General features: G+C 38.9%; 1 protein-coding gene across 1 annotated transcript in view; it reads right to left on the reverse strand.

Moving 5' to 3' along the window:
- The window catches only part of MYH15 (myosin heavy chain 15), a gene marked incomplete at both ends in the record, with an annotated part of 180,194 nt that overhangs the window by 116,304 nt on the left and 38,797 nt on the right, over positions 1–25,093 (reverse strand). The window contains 2 exon segments of the mRNA XM_082839245.1: positions 18,746–18,759; positions 18,762–18,863. Of these exon segments, the coding sequence (XP_082695371.1) occupies positions 18,746–18,759; positions 18,762–18,863 (116 nt within the window).

The following is a 25,093-nucleotide window of genomic DNA, read 5'->3' on the forward strand; positions in this document are numbered from 1 at the left end:
TATTCAGGGTCTTTTGTGTTTCCATACAAACTGTGAAATTTTTTTGTATGTATAGTTCTGTGAAAAATGCCATTGGTAGTTTGACAGGAATTGCTTGACTCTGTAGTTTGCTTTGGGTAGTATAGTCATTTTCACAATGTTGATTCTCCCAATCCAAGAACATGGTATACATCTCCATCTGTTTGTGTCATCTTTAATTTCTTTCATCAGTGTCTTAATGTTTTCTGCATACAGGTCTTTTTCTCCTTAGGTAGGTTTATTCCTAGGTATTTTATTCTTTCTTTTGCAATGGTAAATGGGAGTGTTTCCTTAATTTCTCTTTCAGATTTTTCAACATTAGTGTATAGGAATGCAAGAATTTCTGTGCATTAATTTTGTATCCTGCTACTTTACCAAATTCATTGATTAGCTCTAGTAGTTTTCTGGTAGCATCTTTAGGATTCTCTATGTATAGTATCATGTCATCTGCAAGCAGTGACAGCTTTACTTCTTCTTTTCCAATTTGGATTCCTTTTATTTCTTTTTCTTCTCTGATTGCTGTGGCTAAAGCTTCCAAAACAATGTTGAATGATAGAGGTGAGAATGGACAACCTTGTCTTGTTGCTGATCTTAGAGGAAATGGTTTCAGTTTTTCACCATTGTGAATGATGTTGGCTGTGGGTTTGTCACATATGGCATTTATTATGTTGAGGTAAGTTAAGTTCCCTCTTTGCTGACTTTCTGGAGGATTTTTATCATAAATGGGTGTTGAAGATTGTTGAAGGCTTTTTCTGCATCTATTGAGATGATCATATGGTTTTTATTCTTCAATTTTTTAATGTGGTTTATCACACGATTGATTTGCATATATTGAAGAATCCTTGCATTCCTGGGATAAACCGCACTTGATCATGGTGTATGATCCTTTTAATGTGCTGTTGGATTCTGTTTGCTAGTATTTTGTTGAGGATTTTTGCATCTGTGTTCATCAGTGATATTGGCCTGTAGTTCTCTTTCTTTGTGACATCTTTGTCTGGTTTTGTTATCAGGGTGATGGTGGCCTTGTAGAATGAGTTTGGGGGTTGTTCCTCCCTCTGCTATACTTTGGAAGAGTTTGAGAAGGATAGGTGTTAGCTCTTCTCTAAATGTTTGATAGAATTCGCCTGTGAAGCCACGTGGCTCTGGGCTTTTGTTTGTTGGAAGATTTTTAATCACAGTCTCAATTTCAGTCCTTGTGATTGGTGTGTTTATATTTTCTATTTTTTCCTGGTTCAATCTTGAATGTTGTGCTTTTCTATGAATTTTTCCATTTCTGCAGGTTGTCCATTTTATTGGCATAGAGTTGCTTGTAGTAATGTCTCATGATCCTTTGTATTTCTGCAGTGTCAGTTAATGCTTCTCGTTTTTCATTTCTCACTCTAGTGATTTGAGTCTTCTCCCTTTTTTTCTTGATGAGTCTGGCTAATGTTTTATCAATTTTGTTTATCTTCTCAAAGAAACAGCTTTTAGTTTTATTGATATTTGCTATTGTTTTCTTCTTTTCTTTTTCATTTATTTCTGATCTGATCTTTATGATTTCTTTCCTTGTGCTAACTTTTTTTTTGTTCTTCTTTCTCTAATTGCTTTAGGGGTAAGTTTAGGTTGTTTATTTAAGATGCCTCATGTTGCTTAAGGTAGGACTGCATTGCAATAAACTTCCCTCTTAGAACTGCATTTGCTGCATCCCACAGGTTTTGGATCGACACGGTTTCATTGTCATTTGTTTTTAGGTATTTTTTTATTTCCTCTTTGATTTCTTCAGTGATCCCTTGGATATTAAGTAGTGTATTGTTTAGCTTCCATGTGTTTGTATTTTTTACCGATTTTTTTCCTGTAATTGATATCTGGTCTCATAGTGTTGTAGTCGAAAAAGATACTTGATATAATTTCAATTTTCTTAAGTTTACCAAGGCTTGATTTGTGACCCAAGATATGGTCTATCCTGGAGAATGTTCCATGAGCACTTGAGAAGAGAGTGTATTCTGTTGTTTTTAGATGGAATGTCCTATAAATATCAATTAAGTCCATCTTGTTTAATGTGTCATTTAAAGCTTGTGTTTCCTTATTTATTTTCATTTTGGATGATCTGTCCTATGGTGAAAGGGGGGGTGTTAAGGTCCCCTACTATGATTGTGTTACTGTTGTTTTCCCCTTTTTTGGCTGTTAGCATTTGCCTTATGTATTGAGGTGCTCCTATTTTGGGTTTATAAATATTTACAATTGTTATATCTTCTTCTCCAATTGGTCCCTTGATCATTATTTAGTGCTCTTCTTTGTCTCTTGTAATAGTCTTTGTGTTAAAGTCTATTTTGTCTGATATGAGAATTGCTACTCCAGCTTTCTTTTGATTTCCATTTGCATGGAATATCTTTTTCCATCCCCTCACTTTTGGTCTGTATGTGTCTCTAGGTCTGAATTGGGTCTCGTGCAGACAGCCTATGTACGCATCTTGTTTTTGTATCCATTCAGCTAGTCTATGTCTTTTGGTGGGAGCATTTAATCTATTTACATTTAAGGTAATTATCGATATGTATGTTCCTATTACCATTTTCTTAATTGTTTTGAATTTGTTATTGTAGGTCTTTTCTTTCTCTTGTGTTTCCTGCCTAGAGAAGTTCTTTTAGAATTTGTTGTAAAGCTGCTTTGGTGGTGCTGAATTCTCTTAGCTTTTGCTTGTCTGTAAAGGTTTTAATTTCTCCATCAAATCTGAATGAGATCCTTGCTGTGTAGAGTAATCTTGGTTATAGGTTTTTCCCTTTCATCACTTTAAATATGTCTTGCCACTCCCTTTTGGTTTGCAGAGTTTCTGCTCTAAGATCAGCTGTTAACCTTATGGGGATTCCCTTGTATGTTATTTGTTGTTTTTCCCTTGCTGCTTTTAATATTTTTTCTTTGTATTTAATTTTCAGTAGTTTGATTAATATGTGTCTCGACATGTTTCTCCTTGGATTTCTCCTGTATGGGACTCTCTGCACTTCCTGGACTTGATTGACTATTTCCTTTCCCATATTAGGGAAGTTTTCAACTATAATCTCTTCAAACATTTTCTCAGTACATTTCTTTTTCCCTTCTTCTTCTGGGACTCCTATAATTCGAATGTTGGTGTGTTTAATGTTGTCGCAGTGGTGTCCAAGACTGTCCTCAATTCTTTTCATTCCCTTTTCTTTATTCTGCTCTACAGTAATCATTTCCACTATTTTATCTTCCTGGTCACTTATCCATTCTTCTGCCTCGGTTATTCTGCTATTGATTCTTTCTAGAGAATTTTTAACTTCATTTATTCAATAATGTTCATCATTGTTTGTTTGCTCTTTAGTTCTTCTAAGTCCTTGTTAAATGTGTCTTGTTTTTTCTCCATTCTATTTCCAAGATTTTGGATCATCTTTACTATCACTACTCTGAATTCTTTTTCAGGTAGACTGCCTATTTCCTCTTCATTTGTTTGGTCTGGTGGGTTTTTACCTTGCTCCTTTAACTCTTGTGTGTTTCTCTGTCTTCTCATTTTGCTTAACTTATTGTGTTTGCAGTCTCCTTTTCACAGGCTGCAGTTTCATAGTTCCAGTTGTTTTTGGTGTCTGCCCCCAGTGGCTAAGGTTTGTTCAGTGGGTTGTGTAGGCTTCGAGGGGACTCGTGCCTGTCTTCTGGTGGATTAGGCTAGATTTTGTCTTTCTGGTGGGCAGCACCACATCTGTCTGTGTGTTTCAGGGTGGCTGTGACCTTATTATGATTTTAGGCAGCCTCTCTCCTAAGGGGTGGGGTTGTGTTCCTGTCTTTCTCGTTGTTTTGCATAGGGTGTCCAGGACTGTAGCTTGCTGGTTGTTGAGTGGAGCTAGGTCTTAGTGTTGAGATGGAGATCTCTGGGAGAGCTTTTGCCATTTGATATTACATGGAGCTGAGAGGTCTCTGGTGGACCAATGTCCTGAACTCAGCTCTCCCACCTCAGAGGCACATGCCTGACACCCAGCTGGGGAACCAAGACCCTGTCAGCCACATGGCTTTTGGAAAGTCTGATGTCTTCTGCAGTGTTCATTAGGTGTTCTGTAGGAGTTGTTCCACATGTAGATGTATTTCTGATGTAATTTTGGAGAGGAAGGTGATCTCCACATCTTAATCCTCCACCATCTTGAGGGTCTCCCCCCATCCCAGACCTATAAACCAGAATTTTTACTCTAACACAATCCCCTCTGACTCCTACACACCATAAAGTTTGAAAAATACTGGTAGAGTATGTTAGAAATCTCTAATCCCCAGCCCTCGTCCTTCTGCTGCTGTTGCTAATAAATTGTATAACCTTTGGCAAGTGACCTAACCTCCCTGGGCTGCAGTCTCTTCACCTGAATTATGCTCTTAAAGATTCTTTCCAGCCTCAGCTTCCACCTTCTTTATTATATTAATTCCCAGGGCCGTTCTCAACTCTGTGCAGGGAGAATGGCAATTTAGTGCATCATTCTGACTCAGATTCTCCTATTATAAAACTCAGGCTGTATTTCCCCTCCCTGGAGGTGTGTGGCAAAAGCTCTCTCATAACCTGCTAGGGAGAGCTCCAACCTCTGTGCCTGCTGCTGCTGTACAGATGTAGATCCTGTTGCCGTGATGCAAAGGCACTGCTGTAGTAGCAGGTTTCTGATAGACTCCAAGTAGGAGTGACTTTCAGCTGGACAGTCTCCAAGCCTGGAAGCAGAATGTGCTCCAACGACTTAACATTTAAAATAGGACTATTGCATCCATCCTTTAGCTGCCCAGGAGAGTGAACAAAGCAGGAGCCAGTTTGTGTCTGGTAGTGATTTAGTTATGAGTCACTCACTCCCTGATCAGTTATCTTGAGTCATTTCCACAGTAATCCATAAGCCGATGGCATCACAGTTTTTTATTATTGGCGTCAAGAGCACACCCGCACAAATAAAGCACCAGGAATGATTTTTATCCTCCAGAGCACCGAGGAATCACTCTCTGTCTATAGCAGTCACTTTGAAAGTTAAAAAGAACATGACTAACTTGCTCACTCCCTTTTAATTCCCTAAATACTTGAGAAGTAGGAGTGGGAGAGAAACTGACCATGGGTGGGGAGTAGCAAAGAAACAGGAAGAAAGCCTGAAGTTGTAGCAGAGGAAGAAATGGATGGTATGATGTGTGCTGAATCAATTAATAAAACTGATAATCCAATATACTGCTCACCAATTAATCATTTTCATCACTTTCTGTCCAATGAAGGATGACAGAGGCAGGAAAATCTACATGCCCACTTTTCAGGGACTAAATGGACCTATGTCTGAGCTCTTTTCAAAATACCCTCACAGAAGACTTTGATTACTTGGGGTTCGAGAGTATATGACAGAAAAAAACAAAACTGAAAAGAAGTGGAGTCAAAAAGCCATATTTTTAACCACCTTGATCCCTCACTTTCTCATCTGTAAAATAACAATATTAAAATATTCTTGTCTCATGGTTGTTGGGAGAGGTTCAATGAGACAGTGGATGTAAATATACATAGCACAACATTTGACACTTAGCATCCAATAAATATTAGTTCCCCCTTTCCCATCCCTTTTCCACTTTTATCACTTCCTCACCCTCAATCCAGTATTTATTACCCATGTTGCCTTGAGCAGTTAATCGTTCTAAGGTTCACTGTCTTTAACTATAAAATGGAAATGTAAATAAGATCAATTTTGCAGGCTTGCTGTTAGATTAAATAAGCTATCCATACAAAGCACATAGCATAGCACCCATAGTGAACATTCAATGGCTACTTATTATTATTATTGTTTGATCATTATTAATCTTTTTAAAGTAAAATAACTTATTTCTGATCAGCACAGTCAGAACTCTCCTGGAGTCATAAAATACTAGGCCTGAAGCACCTTACTTCCTGATAATCACGTATAGTGTCTCTCAACTCGGGATGGTGCCTCCCCCTAAGGGTGGGGGGCATTTGGAAACAGGGTGGGCATTTTTCCATTGTTATAGTGACTGAGAGTATTACTGGTATTTAGCACCTTGGAGCAGGAATGCAAAGCCTCCTACAATGTGTGGACATGCTCATACACAAAGAATTATCCCCTTTAGATGCCAATCACCCCACGACTAAGACACACAGAAGAATTTAACTTCTTCATGGGTGCTCAGAGAGATGGAGTATTTGACCAAAGTCCAAGAGTTAGTTAGCATTAGAGCTAGAACTAAATTTTGTATAGCGTGTTAACACTGCAAGAATTTTTGCCATCTTTTGCAATTGTCATCAACAGCATATACATCTCTATTCTTAGCCATGACAATTGTCTCTATAAAGTCAGTACAATTCCTAAGAAAAGAAAAGCCTTACAGTGTGCTTTCTTGCTTTGTCTCCAGGAGATGGAAGAAGAGAGAGAGAGAAATAGAGAGAGTGCATGAGCAAGAGGGAGAGTTGGGGAGGGAGGGAGAGGATGGAGGATGAGGGTTTCTTTTCTTTTACTGTTGAATAATAATATATTAGCTTGCTTCACTGATTCCATTACAGTAGAGGCTGGGGTAGTAACTCAGTCCCTGAGAACACAATATTAAAGAGACGAAGGTTTGATTTCAGTCCTCCTATGGGCTCATTAGTTTTACACAGAGCAAGTCCTCTTCTATAATCATAGCATGTCATGCAGGCATGTGGTGGCGAATGTCTTAAAAGGCAAGAAGCTGCCAAACACCTATAACTCACTACCAAGAAATAGCTTAGCTACTTGTCCTGCTGAGTATGGTTCAACGTCAGCTCAATATTTTATTTTAACATTTATGGCTGTGATTAGATGGCCACTGTCTTGAAAGAGCGTGGGTAAGGGGCTGGTGAGCACAGGGAGCTTCCAGGGGCTGAGTGAAGAGGTGTCTCTGATGTCCGTGAAGAACAGTCAGGGATCAGTGTCTTTCAAGGATGTAACTGTAGACTTTGGCAGGGAGGAGTGCCAACTGTTGGACCTTGCTCAGAAAAGTCTGTACAGGGATGTAATGCTGGAAAACGATTTCAATTTGATCTCAATGGTGTGTCAAGTTCCCAAACCAGAAGTCATTTTCAGCTTGGTGAAATATCAAGCCAGAGCTGTCTAGAATACATAGGAAGTACAGAATGGCTAACATACACCTCTGCAAAAAAGAAACATAGGCAGACCTTGAAGAGAGCAGAGGAATAAGACGTGGAGATCACCTTCCTCCCCACAAATACATCAAAAATACATCTAGGGCTTCCCTGGTGGCGCAGTGGTTGAGAGTCCGCCTGCCAATGCAGGGGACGCGGGTTCGTGCCCCGGTCCGGGAAGATCCCACATGCCACGGAGCGGCTGGGCCCGTGAGCCATGGCCGCTGAGCCTGCGCGTCCGGAGCCTGTGCTCCGCAACGGGAGAGGCCGCAACAGTGAGAGGCCCGCGTACCGCAAAACAAAAAAAAAATACATCTACATGTGGAACAACTCCTACAGAACGCCTACTGAATGCTGGCAGAAGACCTCAGACTTCCCAAAAGGCAAGAAAATCCCCACATATCTGGGTAGGGCAAAAGAAAAAAGAAAACACAGAGATAAAAGAATAGGAACAGGACCTGAACTTCTGAGAGGGAGCTGTGAAGGAGGAAAAGTTTCCACACACTAGGAAGTCCCTTCACTGGTATGGATGGGGGTGGGAAGCTTTGGAGCCACAGAAGACAGCACAGCAACAGGGGTGCAGAGGGCAAAGCAGAGAGGTTCCCACACAGAGGATCAGTGCCAACTGGCACTCACCAGATTGAGATGGTTGTCTGCTCACCCACTGGGGCAGGTGAGGGCTGGGAGCTGAGGCTTGAGCTTCAGAGGTCAGACCCTACGGAGTGGACTGGGGTTGGCTGCATGAAGACAGCCTGAAGGGGGCTAGTGCACTACAGCTAGCCAGGAGGGAGTCCGAGAAAAAGTCTGGACCTGATGGAGAGTCAAGAGACCATTGTTTTAGGGTGTGTGAGGAGAGGGGCTTCCTGCTTCATGTGCCCACAGATGGCAGAGCACCACCTAGGTGAACTCCAGAGACAGGCATGACAAATGGCTAACATCTTGGACCCCAGAGGCAGGCAAAGACCTCTATTACTGCCGCCACTGCCACCAAGAATCCTGTGTGCAAGCACAGGTCACTACCCACACCCCTCCAGAAGCCTGTGCAGCCCGCCACTGCCAGGATCCCATGATCTAGGGCCACCTTCCCTGGAAGAACACATGGTGCACCTCAGGCTGTTGCAACATCATGCTGGTCTCTGCCACTGCAGGCATGCCCCGCATTCCAATTATGACTACCATACTCCTCCCTCTAACTAGCCTGAGGGAGTAAGAGAGCCCTAATCAGCCACAGCTTTAACAACCTCCTCTCTGGGTGGGGAAGAGATGCCTGAGAGCGGCCTACACGCAGAGGTGGGGCCAAAACCAAAGCTGAACCCCAGGAGCTGTGCAAACAAAGTAGAGAAAGGGAAATTTCTCTGTGCAGCCTCAAGAGCAGCAGATTAAATCCCCACAATCAGCTTGATAAACCCTACATCTGTGGAGTACCTGAATAGACAACAAATGTCCCAAAATTGAGGTGATGGAATTTGGGAGCAACTGTAGCCTTGGGGTTTTCTTACTGCATTTGATTCGTTTTTGGTTTTATGTTTATCTTAGCTTAGTTTTTAGTGCTTGTTTTCATTGGTGGGTTTGTTTACTGGTTTGGTTTCTCTCTTCCTTTTTTTTTTCTCTTTTTGTGAGTGTGTGTGTGTGTGTGTGTGTGTGTGTGTGTGTGTGTGTGTATGTTTTTTTGTGTGATTTTGTCAATTTAGTTTTGCTTTTACCATTTGTTTTGGGGTTCTGTCTGTTCACTTTTTTTTTCTTCATTTTATTCCATGCCATGCAGTTGGCAGGGTTATGGTGCTCCGGCCGGGTGTTGGGCCTGAGCCTCCAAGTTGGGAGAGCTGAATCCAGGACACTGGGCTGCCAGAGACCTTCAGAGTCCTTCCAGCTCCACATAATATAAATTGGTGAGAGCTCTCTCAGAGATCTCCATCTCAACATTAAGACTGAGCTCCACCCAATGGCCAACAAGCTCCAGTGCTGGAAAACCCATGCCAAACAACTAGTAAGAGAGGAACACAGCTCCATTCATTAGCACACAGGCTGCCTGAAGTCATATTAAGTTCAAAGACATCCCAAAACACACCAGATGCGGCCCTGCCCACCAAAGAGACAAGATCCAGCCCCACCCAAAAGAAGACAGGAACCAGTCCCCCCCACAAGGAAACCTACACAACCCACTGAAACAACCTCACCCACTGGGGGCAGACAAGAGAAATAAGAGGAACTACGAACCTGCAGCCTGCAAAAAGGAGACTGCAAACACAGTGAGTTAAACAAAATGAAAAGACAGAGAAATATGCACCAGATGCAGAAGCAAGGTAAAAACCCACCAGACCAAACAAATGAAGAAGAAATAGACAGTCTACCTGAAAAAGGATTCAGAGTAGTGATAGTAAAGATGATCCAAAATCTTGGAAATAGAATGGAGAAAATAGAATAAATGTTTAACAAGGACCTAGAAGAACTAAAGAGCAAACAAACAATGATGAACAACACAATAAATGAAGTTAAAAATACTCTAGAAGGAATCAATAGCAGAATAACTGAGGCAGAAGAATGGACAATGACCTGGAAGATAGAATACTCGAAATAACAGCCGCAGAGCAGATAAAGAGAAAAGAATGAAAAGAACTGACAACAGTCTCAGAGATTTCTGGGACAATATTAAATGTACCAACTTTTGAATTATAGGGGACCCAGAAGAAGAAGAGAAAAATAAAGAGTCTGAGAAAATATTTGAAGAGATTATACTTGAAAACTTCCCTAACATGGGAAAGGAAATAGTCAATAAAGTCCAGGAAGCACAGAGAGTCCATACAGGATAAATCCGAGGAGAAACATGCCAAAACACATATTAATCAAACTATCAAAAATTAAATACAAAGAAAAAATATTAAAAGCAGGAAGGGAAAAGCAACAAATAACATACAAGAGAATCCCTATAAGGTTAAGAGCTGATCTTTAAGCAGAAACTCTGCAAGCCAGAAAGGAGTGGCAAGACATATTTAAAGTGATGAAAGGGAAAACTCTACAACCAAGATTACTCTACATAGCAAGGATCTCATTCAGATTTGATGGAGAAATTAAAACCTTTACAGACAAGCAAAAGCTAAGAGAACTCAGCACCACCAAACCAGCTTTACAACAAATGCTAAAGGAACTTCTATAGGTGGGGGAAAACAAGAGAAGAAAAAGACCTACAAAAACAAACCCGAAACAATTAAGAAAATGGTAATAGGAACATACATATCAATAATTACTTTAAATTAAATGGATTAAATGCTCCAACAAAAAAAAACAGACTGGCTGAAAGGATACAAAAACAAGGCCCATATATATGCTGTCTACAAGAGACCCACTTCAGACCTAGGGACACACACAGACTGAAAGTGAGGGGGTGGAAAAAGATATTCCATGCAAATGGAAATCAAAAGAAAGCTGGAGTAGCAGTTCTCATATCAGAGAAAATAGACACTAAAATAAAGACTATAACAAGAGACAAAGAAGAAAACCACATAATTATAAAGGGACCAAACCAAGAAGAAGATAAAACAATTGTAAATATTTATGAACCCAACAAAGGAGAACCTCAATATAAAAGGCAAATGCTAACAGCCATAAAAGGGGAAATGGACAGTAACACAATAATAATAGGGGACTTTACACCCCACTTTCACCAATGGACAGATCATCCAAAATGAAAAAATTAAGGAAACACAAGCTTTAAATGACACATTAGACTACATGGACTTAACTGATATTTATAGGACATTCCATCCAAAAACAACAGAATACACTTTCTTCTCAAGTGCACATGGAACATTCTCCAGGATAGATCATATCTTGGGTCACAAATCAAGGCTTGCTAAAGTTAAGAAAATTGAAATCATATCAAGTACCTTTTCTGAGCACAATGCTATAAGACTAGATATCATTTACAGGAAAAAATCTGTAAAAAATACAAACACATGGAGGCTAAACAACATGCTACTAAAGAACCAAGAGATGACTGAAGAAATCAAAGAGGAAATCAAAAACTACCTAGAAACAAATGACAACAAAAACACGATGACCCAAAACCAATGGGATGCAGCAAAAGCAATTCTAAAGGGAAGTTTAAAGCAATACAATCCCACCTCAAGAAACAAGAAACATCTCAAATAAACAACCTAACCTTACACCAAAAGCAATTAGACAAAGCAGAACAAAAATTCACCAAAGTTAGCAGAAGGAAATAAATCATAAAGACCAGATCAGAACCTCCTAGAGAAATGGAAATAAAACCAAAAATAAACAAAAGGGACCTATTGAAACTTCAAAGCTTTTGCACAGCAAAGGAAACCATAAACAAGACCAAAAGACAACCCTCAGAATGGGAGAAAATATTTGCAAATGAAGCAACTGACAAAGGATTAATCTCCAAAATGTACAAGCAGCTCATGCAGCTCAATAACAAAAAAAACAAACAACCCAATCCAAAAATGTGCAGAAGACCTAAATAGACATTTCTCCAAAGAAGATATACAGACTGCCAACAAACACATGAAACAATGCTCAACATCATTAATCATTAGAGAAATGCAAATCAAAACTACAATGAGATATCATCTTACACTGGTCAGAATGGCCATCATCAAAAAATCTAGAAACAATAAATGCTGGAGAGGGTGTGGAGAAAAGGGAACACTCTTGCACTGCTGGTGGGAATGTGAATTGGTTCAGCCACTATGGAGAACAGTATGGAGGTTCCTTAAAAAAACTACAGATAGAACTACCATATGACCCAGCAATCCCACTACTGGGCATATACCCTGAGAAAACCAAAATACAAAAAGAGTCATGTACCAAAATGTTCATTGCAGCTCTGTTTACAATAGCCCGGAGATGAAAACAACCTAAGTGCCCATCATCGGATGAATGGATAAAGAAGATGTGACACATATATAAAATGGAATATTACTCAGCCATAAAAAGAAATGAAATTGAGCTATTTGTAATGAGGTGGATAGACCTAGAGTCTGTCATACAGAGTGAAGTAAGTCAGAAAGAAAAAGACAAATACCGTATGCTAACACATATATATGGAATTTAAGGGAAAAAAATGTCATGAAGAACCTAGGGGTAAGACAGGAATAAAGACACAGACCTACTGGAGAACAGACTTGAGGATATGGGGAGGGGGAAGGGTGAGCTGTGACAGGGAGAGAGAGAGGCATGGACATATATACACTAACAAACATAAGGTAGATAGCTAGTGGGAAGCAGCCGCATGACACAGGAATATCAGTTCGGTGCTTTGTGACTGCCTGGATTGGTGGGGTAGTGAGGGTGGGAGGGAGGGAGACGCAAGAGGGAAGAGATATGGGAACATATGTATATGTATAACTGATTCACTTTGTTATAAAGCAGAAACTAACACACCATTGTAAAGCAATTATACCCCAATAAAGATGTTAAAAATAAATAAATAACAATATAAAATAACCCAAAAAAAAACAAAAGAAAAAAAAGATGAAGAAGAAAATAACTATCCTCTATAGTTCACCCCCATCAAAAAAAAGTATTAAATATAATATTACTTAAAATTCACAGGAGGAGAAACAAGTGAAGGTGAAAGTATTGCTAAAATTAATATAAAATTTTCCTCAAAACAAGAGCTATTAGTACTGAAAAGTTCCATTTAAACAGTTTTTAAAAATCAAGTTTTTCTCTTAGGGGAAAACATAGGCAGAACACTCTATGACATAAATCACAGCAAGATCGTTTTTGACCCACTCCTAGAGAAACGGAAATAAAAACAAAAATAAAAAAATGGGACCTAATGAAACTCAAAAGCTTTTGCACAGCAAAGGAAACCATAAACAAGATGAAAAGACAACCCTCAGTATGGCAGAAAATATTTGCAAATGAAGCAACTGACAAAAGATTAATCTCCAAACTTTACAAGCAGCTCATGCAGCTCAATATCAAAAAAACAAACAATCCAAAAATGGGCAGAAGACCTAAATAGACATTTCTTCAAAGAAGATATACAGATGGCCAGCAAACACATGAAAGGATGTTCAACATCACTAATTATTAGAGAAATGCAAATCAAAACTACAATGAGGTATCATCTCACACCAGTCAGAATGGCCATCGTCAAAAAATCTACAAACAATACATGCTGGAGAGGGTGTGGAGAAAAGGGAACCCTGTTGCACTGTTGGTGGGAATGTAAATTGATACAACCACTATTGAGAACAGTGTGGAGGTTCCTTAAAGATCTAAAAATAGAATTACCATATGACCCAGCAATCTCACTACGGGGCATATACCCTGAGAAAACCATAATTCAAAAACATGTACCACAATGCTCACTGTAGCTCTATTTACAATAGCCAGGACATGGAAGCAACCTAAGTGTCCATCGACAGATGAATGGATAAAGAAGATGTGGCACATATATACAATGGAATATTACTCAGCCATAAAAAGAAAGGAAATTGAGTTATTTGCAGTGAGGTGGATGGACACAGAGTCTGTCAGACAGAGTGAAGTAAGTCAGAAAGAGAAAAACAAATACCATATGTTAACACATATATATGGAATCTGAGAAAAAAAATGGTCATGAAGAACCTAGGGGCAGGACAGGCTTAAAGATGCAGACATAGAGAATGGACTTGGGGACACAGGGAGGGAGAAGGGTAAGCTGGGACAAGGTGAGCAAGTGGCATGGACATATATACACTACCAAACGTAAGGTAGATAGCTAGTAGGAAGCAGCCGCATAGTACAGGGAGATCAGCTCGGTGCTTTGTGACCACCTAGAGGGGTAGGATAGGGAGGGTGGGAGGGACGGAGACACAAGAAGGAAGAGATATGGGAACATATGCATATGTATAACTGATTCACTTTGTTATACAGCAGAAACTAACACACCATTGTAAAGCAATTATACTCCAATAAAGATGTAAAAAAAGAAAAAATAAAGACCAGATCAGAAATCAATGAAAAAGATATGAAGGAAACAATAGCAAAGATCAATAAAACTAAAAGATGGTTCTTTGAGAAGGTAAACAAAATTGATAAAACATTAGCCAGACTCATCAAGAAAAAAGGGAGAAGACTCAAATCATAGAAATGAAAAAGAAGTAACAACTGATACTGCAGAAATACAAAGGATCATGAGAGATTACCAGGAGCAACTATATGTCAATAAAATAGACAACCTGGAAAAAATGGACAAATTCTTAGAAAAGCACAACTTTCTGAGACTGAACCAGAAAGAAATAGAAAACATATACAGCCCAATCACAAGCACTAAAATTGAAACTGTGATTTAAAATCTTCTAACAAACAAAAGCCCAGGACCAGATGGCTTCAGAGGCGAATTCTATCAAACATTTAGAGAAGAGTTAACACCTATCCTTCTCAAACTCTTCCAAAATATAGTAGAGGGAGGAAAACTCCCAAACTCATTCTACAATGCCACCATCTCCCTGATAACAAAACCAGACAAAGACATCACAGAAAAGAAAACTACAGGCCAGTATCACTGATGAACACAGATGCAAAAATCCTCAACAAAATACTAGCAAACAAAATCCAACAGCACATTAAAAGGATCATACACCATGATCAAGTGGGGTTTATCCAGGAAACCAAGGATTCTTCAATATACACAAATCAATCAATGTGATACACTATATTAACAAATTGGAGGATAAAAACCATATGATAATCTCAATAGATGCAGAAAAAGCTTTGAACAAATTTCAACACCAATTTATAATAAAAACTCTCCAGAAAGTGGGCAAAGAGGGAACCTACCTCAACATAATAAATGCCATATATGACAAAAGCACAGCCAACATCATTTTCAATGGTGAAAAACTGAAACCATTTCCACTAAGATCAGGAACAAGACAAGGGTACCAACCCTCACCACTATTATTCAACATAGTTTTGGAAGTTTTAGCCACAGCAATCAGAGAAGAAAAAGAAATAAAAGGAATCCAAATTGGAAAAGAAGTAAAACTGTCACTGTTTGCAGATGACATGATACTATACATAAAGAATCCTAAAGATGCTACCACAAAACTACTAGAGCTAATCAATGAATTTGGTAAAATAGCGGGATACAAAATTAATGCACAGAAATCTCTTGCATATCTATACACTAACAATGAAAAATCTGAAAGAGAAATTAAGGAAACACTCCCATTTACCACTGCAACAGAAAAGAATAAAATACTTAGGAATAAACCTGCCTAGGGAGGCAAAAAACCTGTATGCAGAAAACTATAAGGCACTGATGAAAGAAATCAAAGACGATACAAACAAATGGAGAGATATACCATGTTTCTGGATTGGAAGAATCAACACTGTGAAAATGACTATACTACCCAAAGCAGTCTACATATTCAATGCAATCTCTATCAAACTACAACGGCATTTTTCACAGAACTAGAAAAATTTTTTTTACAATTTGTATGGAAACACAAAAGACGTGAATAGCCAAAGCAATCTTGAGAAAGAAAAGTGAAACTGGAAGAATCAGGCTCCATGACTTCAGACTCTACTACAAAGCTACAGTAATCAAAACAGTATGGTACTGGCAGAAAAACAGACATATAGATCAATGGAACAGGATAGAAAGCCCAGAGATAAACTCACACACATATGGTCACCTTACCTTTGATAAAGGAGGCAAGAATATACAATGGAAAAAAGACATCCTCTTCAATAAGTGGTGCTGGGAAAATTGGACAGCTACATGTAAAAGAATGAAGTTTGAACACTCCCTAACACCAAATAGAAAAATAAACTCAAAATGGGTTAAAGACCTAAATGTAAGGTCAGACACTATAAAACTCTTAGAGGAAATCAGAGAAGAACACTCTATGACATAAATCACAGCAAGATCCTTTTTGACCCATCTCCTAAAGAAATGGAAATAAAAACATAAATAAACAAATGGGACCTAATGAAACTTCAAAGCTTTTGCACAGCAAAGGAAACCATAAACAAGACAAAACGACCACCCTCAGAATGGGAGAAAATATTTGCAAATGAAGCAACTGACAAACAATTAATCTCCAAAATATACAAGCAGCTCATGCAGCTCAATATCAAAAAAAACAAACAACTTAATCCAAAAATGGGCAGAAAAGCTAAATAGACATTTCTCCAAAAAGATATACAGATTGCCAAGAAACACATGAAAGGATGCTCAATATCGCTAATCATTAGAGAAATGCAAATCAAAACTACAATGAGGTATCACCTCACACCGGTCTGAATGGCCATCATCAAAAAATCTACAAACAATAAATGCTGGAGAGGGTATGGAGAAAAGAGAACCTTCTTGCACTGTTGGTGGGAATGTAAATTGATACAACCACTATGGAGAACAGTGTGGAGGTTCCTTAAAAAACTAAAAATAGAATTACCATATGATCCAGCAATCCCACTACTGGGCATGTACCCTGAGAAAACCATAATTCAAAAAGAGACATACCCCAATGTTCATTGCAGCACTATTTACAATAGCCAGGGCATGGAAGCAACCTAAGTGTCCATCGACAGATGAATGGATAAAGAAGATGTGGTACATATATACAATGGAATATTACTCAGCCATAAAAAGAAACAAAATTGCATTATTTATAGTGAGGTGGATGGATCTAGAATTTGTCATACATAGTGAAGTAAGTCAGAAAGAGAAAAACAAATACCGTATGCTAACACATATATATGGAATCTAAAAGAAAAAATGGTTCTGATGAACCTAGGAGCAGGACAGGAATAAATACACAGACACAGAGAATGGACTTGAGGACATAGGGGTTGGGAGGGGAAGCTGGGACGAAGTGATAGGGTAGCATTGACATATATACACTACCAAATGTAAAATAGATAGCTAGTGGGAAGCAGCTGCATAGCACAGGGAGATCAGCTCAGTGTTTTGTGACCACCCAGAAGGGTGGGATAGAGAGGGTGTGAGAGAGGTGTAAGAGGGAGGGGATATGGAGATATATGTATACATATAGCTGATTCACTTTGTTATACAGCAGAAACTAACACAACATTGTAAAGCAATTATACTCCAATAAAGATGCAAAAAAAAGAAACCCAACCATTTATGGAGCACCTACTGCTTGCAGGGCACTGTGCTAGATGCTGAGGTATTAAGATGAATTAGACACAGTCCATGGCCTCAAGGAACTCTGATTACCACAGAGGACAAAAATGTAAGCAAATTATTCCCATAGAATTGGTATTACGGTAGAGGAAGAATTATTGATTTATAGAGTAAGCTGAACTAGGAAATTGATTTTGATTAGTTGTTGAACTGTTTTAAATAACATAGTCACACCAGATGCCTTAATAAACCAAAAGAAAGAGAGTTTATTGTAGTCAAAATAACTGTCTTCTATCACAAATTTCCACATTTGTCTATCTCATTTTCAGATTTAAGATGTATACAGAGTAAGACAGTCTAAGCGTCACCTGAATACTAGCTGTATGTCCTTTGGAATGTTATTTATGTTCCCTAAGCCTTGGTTTCCTCAACTGTAAAAAACATAAGTTAAGTATCCCTGCCCTACTTAACTCTGAGTATTGTTGTAGGAATGGAAGGAGATAATATGAATGCTTTATATATATTATATGTGATCAAACCACTTCTTCTTTCCAGAAAGACTACATTTCTGAGCCCCTTGTAGCTAAGGAGAGAATTCGACTAATTCTCACCAATAGAATATTAGTAAAGGTGATATCACTTCTAGCCCCAAGCATTTAAAGTGGGTGTATTTTCTTCACAAATCATCTTTTCCCCTGTGCAGCAACATGGGAGGCCTTGCATTCCAGATTGCCTAAGTACAAAATTGAAGAAGGTGGTCCAATCTGTATTGGACTTGGTATGAGTAAGAAATAAATGCCTACTCTATTGTCACTGAGATTTTACTGTGTGTGTATTACTGCAGCATGGCCTACCTCATACTGACTAACACATAACAGATGTAAATTATTATTTTGAAATGCACTAGCATACTTAGATGGTCTCATTACCTGGCAGCTCTGGGACTGTTTATTGCAAAGCCTCAGGATCAGCAGTCCTCAGAGCACTTGTTATTCTATAGTTAAAACATTCTCCTGAATACTGAATAAAACCTATATGACCTTCCATCTCTCACTTCTGGTCTCATTTTTCCCCTCTCTTCAAATCAAATGCTAACTTCAGCATATGTTCTGAAACTCTTAATGAATGTGTCTGATTGCCTAAAAAGTCAATATTCCAAATAGGTGATAGATGTCAATTTGCCAATTTTCTTCATGTCAGAAACCAATAGCTTTAAAAACTTCTTAGCTGGACAACAAAGATGTTGATCACAACAAGTAAAGGACTTGTCTGCATCTGCAAAGAGACTTGTTACCTAAGGGAAAGCTGTCAAAATGGTATATTTCAGACTAGAAAGACTCAACACAAGAGCATTTACTGTGGTGTACATCACAGATGAAAACATTTGGAATATTTACCAAAGTCACTTTTTTGTAGAAGTTCTTGTTGCAGACATCATCAGAAGTTGAAAAATACACAAATACGAAATGTATACAATTACTACAAGATCATAGAATCGTAATGCTCTGGAAATACCTTACCTGTTCTAAATTTGGCCTCTAGTAACATATTCATTACCAACTTTGATTCTAGGATGGATCAAGCCCTTCACCAGCTCAGAGGAGTTAACGCCCATGAGGAAAGCAGCTTTGTCAGCATCTGGTCAGAAGAAAGGAAGGAAAAGAAGGGAAGGAGGGAGGGAGAGAGAAAAAGAGAAGGAGGAAAGTGGGGAGGGGGAGAGAGCAAGGAAAGCACTATTAAAATTCATTCCACTATAGCCCAATAGACTATCCAAAAGATGGAAGGATGGTTTGTTTAGAATGATATAGCAAGGTAGATTGTAGTTTGGGAATAAATGCATGAATCCTAAATGTTTAAAAGCCTCTATTTCTTAGAAATGCAAATCAAAACCACAATGAACTGCCACTTCACACCCACTAGAATAGCTATAATCAAAAAGACAGACAATAACGAGTTTTGGTGAAGAAGTGGAGAAGTTGGAACCTTCATACGCTACTAGAATATAAAATGGTACAGCTGCTATAGAAAACCATTTGGCAGCTCCTCAAGAGTTAAACATAGTTACTATAGGACCCAGAAATTCCACTCTTAGGTATACACCCAAGAGAAATAAAAAGTATGTTCACACAAAATCGTTGTACACAAACGTTCCCAGTAGCATTATTCATTATGGCCAAAACATGAAAAAACACAAATGTCCATCAGCTGATGACTGGATAAACAAAATGTGGTATATTAATACAATGGAACTTTTTTAGTCGTAAAATGGAATGAAGTATTGATGCATGCTACAACATGGATGAGGCTTGAAAACTTTATAGTAAGGGAAAGAATCCTGACACAAAGGCCATATATTGTACGATTTTATTTATATGAACTGTCCAGAATAGGCAAGTCCATAGAGACAGAAAGTAGATTTGTAGTTGCCAGGGGCTAGGAGAGAAAGGAATGGAGAGTAGCTACTTTAGGGTACAGGATTTCTTTTTGGAGTAATGAAACGTTCTGGAATTAAGTAGGCGTGATGGTCACACAACATTGTGAATATGCTTAAACTCACTAAACTGTGCATCTTAAAAGGATAAATTTTATAATACGGGAATTATAACTCAATTTTTAAAAAGAATCTTTTTCTTGATACTGGCCCTCTTCCGAAAAGAACTATTTATCTGAAGGACATGAAAAATCTCATTTTCGTTATTTGCCTATTTTCCCCTTCTACATATACATTTGTAGATCCTTTCAATGAAACCGGAACTTGGACCATGTCATTGGATAATTCAAGACAGCTGCCAATCAACAGAAGCCAGAACACTTGCCCAGTATCTTTCAGAAACCTTTCCTTTTCCTGTGAAATCTCTGCCCCATAGTGCCCTCTGCTGCCTAACAAGAATACTTACAACCCATACAATTGTACTTTTATAAAACAGCACTTCTAACTTCTAAGGAAAGAAGTGAAGAATAAGTGTTATCAGAAGGAAAAGTAAATAGACATGTATCACACCAGGTGTTAAAAAATGGCAGGGCTTCCTTGGTGGTGCAGTGGTTGAGAATCCGTCTGCCGATGCAGGGGGCGCGGGTTCGTGCCCCAGTCCAGGAAGATTCTACATGCCGCGGAGCAGCAAGGCCCGTGAGCCATGGCCGCTGAGCCTGCGCGTCCGGAGCCTGTGCTCTGCAACGGGAGAGGCCACAGCAGTGAGAGGCCCACGTACCGCAAAAAAAAAAAAAAAAAAAAAAAGCAATAACACAAAAGAATGCCACAGGCAAAAAGTTATAAACACATTTCAAATTGCAGATTTTTTCAGTTATCAGACAAAAGAAATATTTTACTCAATTGAACCTCTCTGCTGTCTTCCATTTTAAATGAATCCTGAGATATGCTAGTATATCTGATGTAGTAACTCCATAAAATTAATGTCTTAATATAGAAGAAAATGCAGTCTTCCCTTACTTCACTAAGAAGTACAAAATTTCCTGAGCAGTAACCACAAATATAGAACAAAGTAAAAACAAAACACATTTAGAGAGCTGTATGTCATTTGTACTAACAATATCCATTTCCTTTCTGTCAGCCTTTAAAATTTTCAAAGTCTTGAAAAGCTTGAAATGTTTGATTTACTTGTTAAATAAAATCAATGTATACTATACCTACATTTCTAGAAGCTCTACACCTACTCCATATCAATGATAATGGTCTAGGTACTCAGTTGCTATGAAACCTTTCAAAATGCAAAGCCCTTTTGGGAAAATAAATGGAAAATTCAAAAGTAAAGCAGATATGCTCATCCTATGCTGAGTTATTCCTGCTAGGAGTGCCATGTTTGGAGACAAAAGCCTGATTATTTCAAGTTGAGAAGCCAACGGGTCAGAATCATAGACTTTTTGAACCAGAAGAGACTTTAAAGAGCATCTAACCCAAAATGAAAATATTTCAAAGGAAGGGAGAAATGCAGCGTGCCTGATGAATCTGAGCAGAGATGAATAGTAACCAACAATGTGAAAAACGAACAATTCCACAATATCTGTCCAGAAAAAAAAAGACAGGAGTTCAATTTTCTATGCATTGGAAGTATTCAGATGGACAATATAGGTAACAATAGTCTCAATCTCATACAACCTTTTCCCAGTGTTAAGGACAGTCCTTTGAGTCTATTTTTATCCATGAACAAAGGAAACCAAAATTCTCTGTACAGTATCCCAACTTAAGCTCTAACAGAAATAGCCTTCAACATTACAAAATTATTTCTCATCTACTCCAGAGACACTCAAGGATATGCAGATAGAGGAGTAGTGGATTTATCCCACAGGTGTACATTAGACATCTCATGTTCTCCTTTTTTTTTTTTTACAGAAAATAATAGTTGTCATCATATTCCAAAAAAAAAAAAAAAACTTCATTTGCATTAAAAGTTAAATCTATGAATAAATGTCCTGACATTTAGGAGATGCCATCATGAAGACAGCATCATCTGTAAACATATTTCCAACATGTAAGCTGATGTGTTCCCCAAAGAGGCTTTATGAAATTCCTATCAATAAACATCATTTTCTAGGACGTTGTGAATAAAACCATGAATTTTAACTTAGGTTTTATGATATTACCTGGGAGAGGTTTAGCTAGAGGTTGTTCTCAAATGGTGGTGTGGATTAGAATAGCCTGGGGAGCTCATAAAGGAACAAAGGACTAGCTCACTGAAGAAGGTTAGGGTCTGGGCCCATTTTTTAGCATGTTTGCCGGGTGATTCTGATACACATGAGGGTCTGAGAACAGTCCTTCTCAGAGGGTCCTCAACCTTATCTGTACATTGGGGTCACCTGCCAAGTTATAAAAACAAATCCTTATGCTTGCATCCTCCCTCAGAGATTGGTTTCCTTTGGTCTGGGTGACGCCTGAGCTTCAGGAATTAAAAAGCTCCCCAGGTGCTTTCTGATGTGCAACCAAGTTTGAGAACTACTCTCTAGAGAAGGGTAGACAGGTTTGGTGAATACATTTAGAAGATGGAGAGAACAAAGTCTGACTGCAACTGAAAACAGGTAAGGAGGTAGAGAAAAACAAGAGGCAATCCTTTCCAGTGTGACAATTCTATCCCAGTTCTATCTGATCTGTAAATAACCAGATACAAAGAAACAAAATCCAGTTTTGTCAAACCACAATCTGGCTAATGTGGAAAAGGGTTTTGAAAATGATCTTCAATTAGTCTTTTATGTAGGGTTATAATACGGTTTCTGAGCTGTTCAAACTTCCTTAATTTATTGAACTGAGTTTCTGAGCACTTGCTATGTGCAAGGCCTGGTGCTAGATGCTATAGTAAGAAGATAGATAAACAAGACAAAAATCCTTGCTGTCAAGGGGTTTATAATCCATGAGAGTAAATAAAACACAGGCAAAAATAGCAAGTCAATAAAACAACTGCCTATAAGAGACAAATCATGAGTATCATGAAAGTTTGAAAGAGAAAGAGATCCCTTCTGGACTGCATGACCAGAGAAGACTTCAAGAAAGAAACAGCATTTCATCTGAGCTTTGGAGGATGAGAAGGGTTTTGATGGGCAAGTATGGGAGAACAAGCATTTCTGAGACAGGGAACAGCATGACTTAAAGGCCCAGAGGCAGGCAGTGCAGCGATGGTCAAAGACGGTGGATAGTACCAACAAGTTAGGAAGTGAGATAAACAGAAATGTGGGTGATTTGTGGTCTCAGGAGACATCTGATGCCACTGTAGGTATTAACTAAATAATGGGGATATGTTAAAGGGCTGTTAGCAGAGAAATGGCATAATAAGATTCAGGCTTCAGAACGATAAATGTTGTGGAAGCATGCAAGATAGACGAGAGTGAAGATTACAGAGAAAGCGAACCCACTGTGGGACACTGGAGTGCAAAAGTGCTGAAAGTCTAAACTAAGAATGGGAAAGGGAAAAAGAGAGACTGAGAAACATGACCAAGAGGTTTCTAACCCAAGAAGCAGAGAGAAGAGCAGTACTGTGAATATGAATAGAAAAGTCAACAGGAAGACATCACTTGGGGGACGCGATGATACACTGAGTTTTAGCCATGCAGGGTTTAGGGTAGCAGTAGAATATGCAGTAGAAAGTTAGAAATATGAGGTTGGGACTCAAGAAGGAGGTAAAGGCAAGGATGTCCCCTTAGGTTTGGGTCCCTTCCCCCTTTCCATCCTCTTCTCCATCTGTCCAGCTCCTTCAATTCCTTCTTAAATGACTGGGAGGAAACGTACAAGTGCTTAATATATTAATATTAAGAGCCCTTAGATATCAATAAGAAAAATCCCATACCCTAATTTTAAAAATGGGCTAACAATGGAAATAAAAATTCAAAAAAGAAACAATACAAATAGGTAATAGCCCACAAAAATGTTAACTTTATTAATACTTAAATGTAAAATAAAATCTGGCTAACTGGCAGGAGGAAAATTGTAACTGCTAATATTGGTGAGCATATTGAGAAAGTCACTCAACTAGAAAAAGACAAAGGATATGTCCTATGTCCCTGAGTGGGTAGGATTCATTTAACAAATAATTATTTACTACTACAGTAAGGGCTACTATGATACAGTGCCAGGCACTGTATTAAAACCTAGAAATACAGCAGTGCATAACAAATTAGGCCCCTGCTCCTACGGAGCTTACATCTGATGGAGACTGGGGAGTAAGACACCCAATAAAAAACAGCTGTATGAATGACACAAACAAAAATATTCAGGGTAAGGAGATAGAGGATGATGAGAAGGAGGTGGGGGCAGTCATGGAAGGGTTTTCTGATAACATAACATCCAAGAAGGCACCTTGACAAAGTGAGGGAGTCAGCCATGAAGATACCTAGGAAGAGTCCCAGATAGAAGGAGGAGTTAGTGAAAATGTCCTGCAACAGGAGAGCTCAAATGATCCCAAAAGAGCCAAGAGACCTGTGGGCTGAGTGAGGGGAGTGAGTGAATGGGGAAAGGGTAGGTAGGTGGGGGTTCTGCACCTGATTCCACTGAGGTGCGTGGGTCCACGCTAGGCAGTTCTGTGGCACCAGCTGGATGTCTCAACTCTTACACCAACTACCTGGAGATAGCATCAGATCCCACACGTTAAGAGTTCAGTCCTACAAGACTGCTTCCCCCAATTCAGATGCCAATTGTGAGTCCAGGTTGTCACTTAGGCTACTGACCAACCAGCTACAGATTGGAGGTTCCAACAACACCCTCCTTGGGTTCAGTTAATTTGCTAGAGGCTCACAGAACTCAGAAAGACACTTTACTTATTAGATCAATGATTTATTGTAAAAGAGTGTAATTCGGGAATAGCCAAATGGGAAAGATGTATAGGACAAGGTATGCGTAAAGGGTACAGAGCTTCCACACCTTCTCCAAGGATGCCAGTTTCCCCAAATCTCCACGTGCTCAGCAATCAAGAAGATATCTGAACACTGTCCTTTTAAGATTTTATTTTTTAGGCTTCATTACATAGGCATGGTCGATTGAATTATTGGCCATTGGTGATTGAACTCAATCTCTAGCCCTGCTCCTCTGCCCTGACAGGGGTGGGATTGAAAGTTCCAACTCTCTAATCATAGGGTTAGTTCTTGTGGTGACAAGACCCTATCCATAGGTACAGTCCAAAAGTCACCTTGTTAACATAAAAGGCACCTTTATGGCTCTCATCACTCAAGAAATTCCAAATTAAGAGCTCTGTGCCAGATATTGGGACAAAGACCAAATATAAATTTCATATTATCAAGCATAATATGGAGATGGGATTATAGAGAGATTTAGAGAGGTAACAGAAGGAGGCTATGATGAGGATTGAGGGTTTATTTTGAGTAAAATGGAAGCCACGCATGAACCTAGCACCGAGGAGGGAACATGGGCT

Source organism: Leucopleurus acutus (genome assembly GCF_964270905.1).
Source record: "Leucopleurus acutus genome assembly, chromosome: 5".
Lineage (NCBI taxonomy): Eukaryota > Metazoa > Chordata > Mammalia > Artiodactyla > Delphinidae > Leucopleurus > Leucopleurus acutus.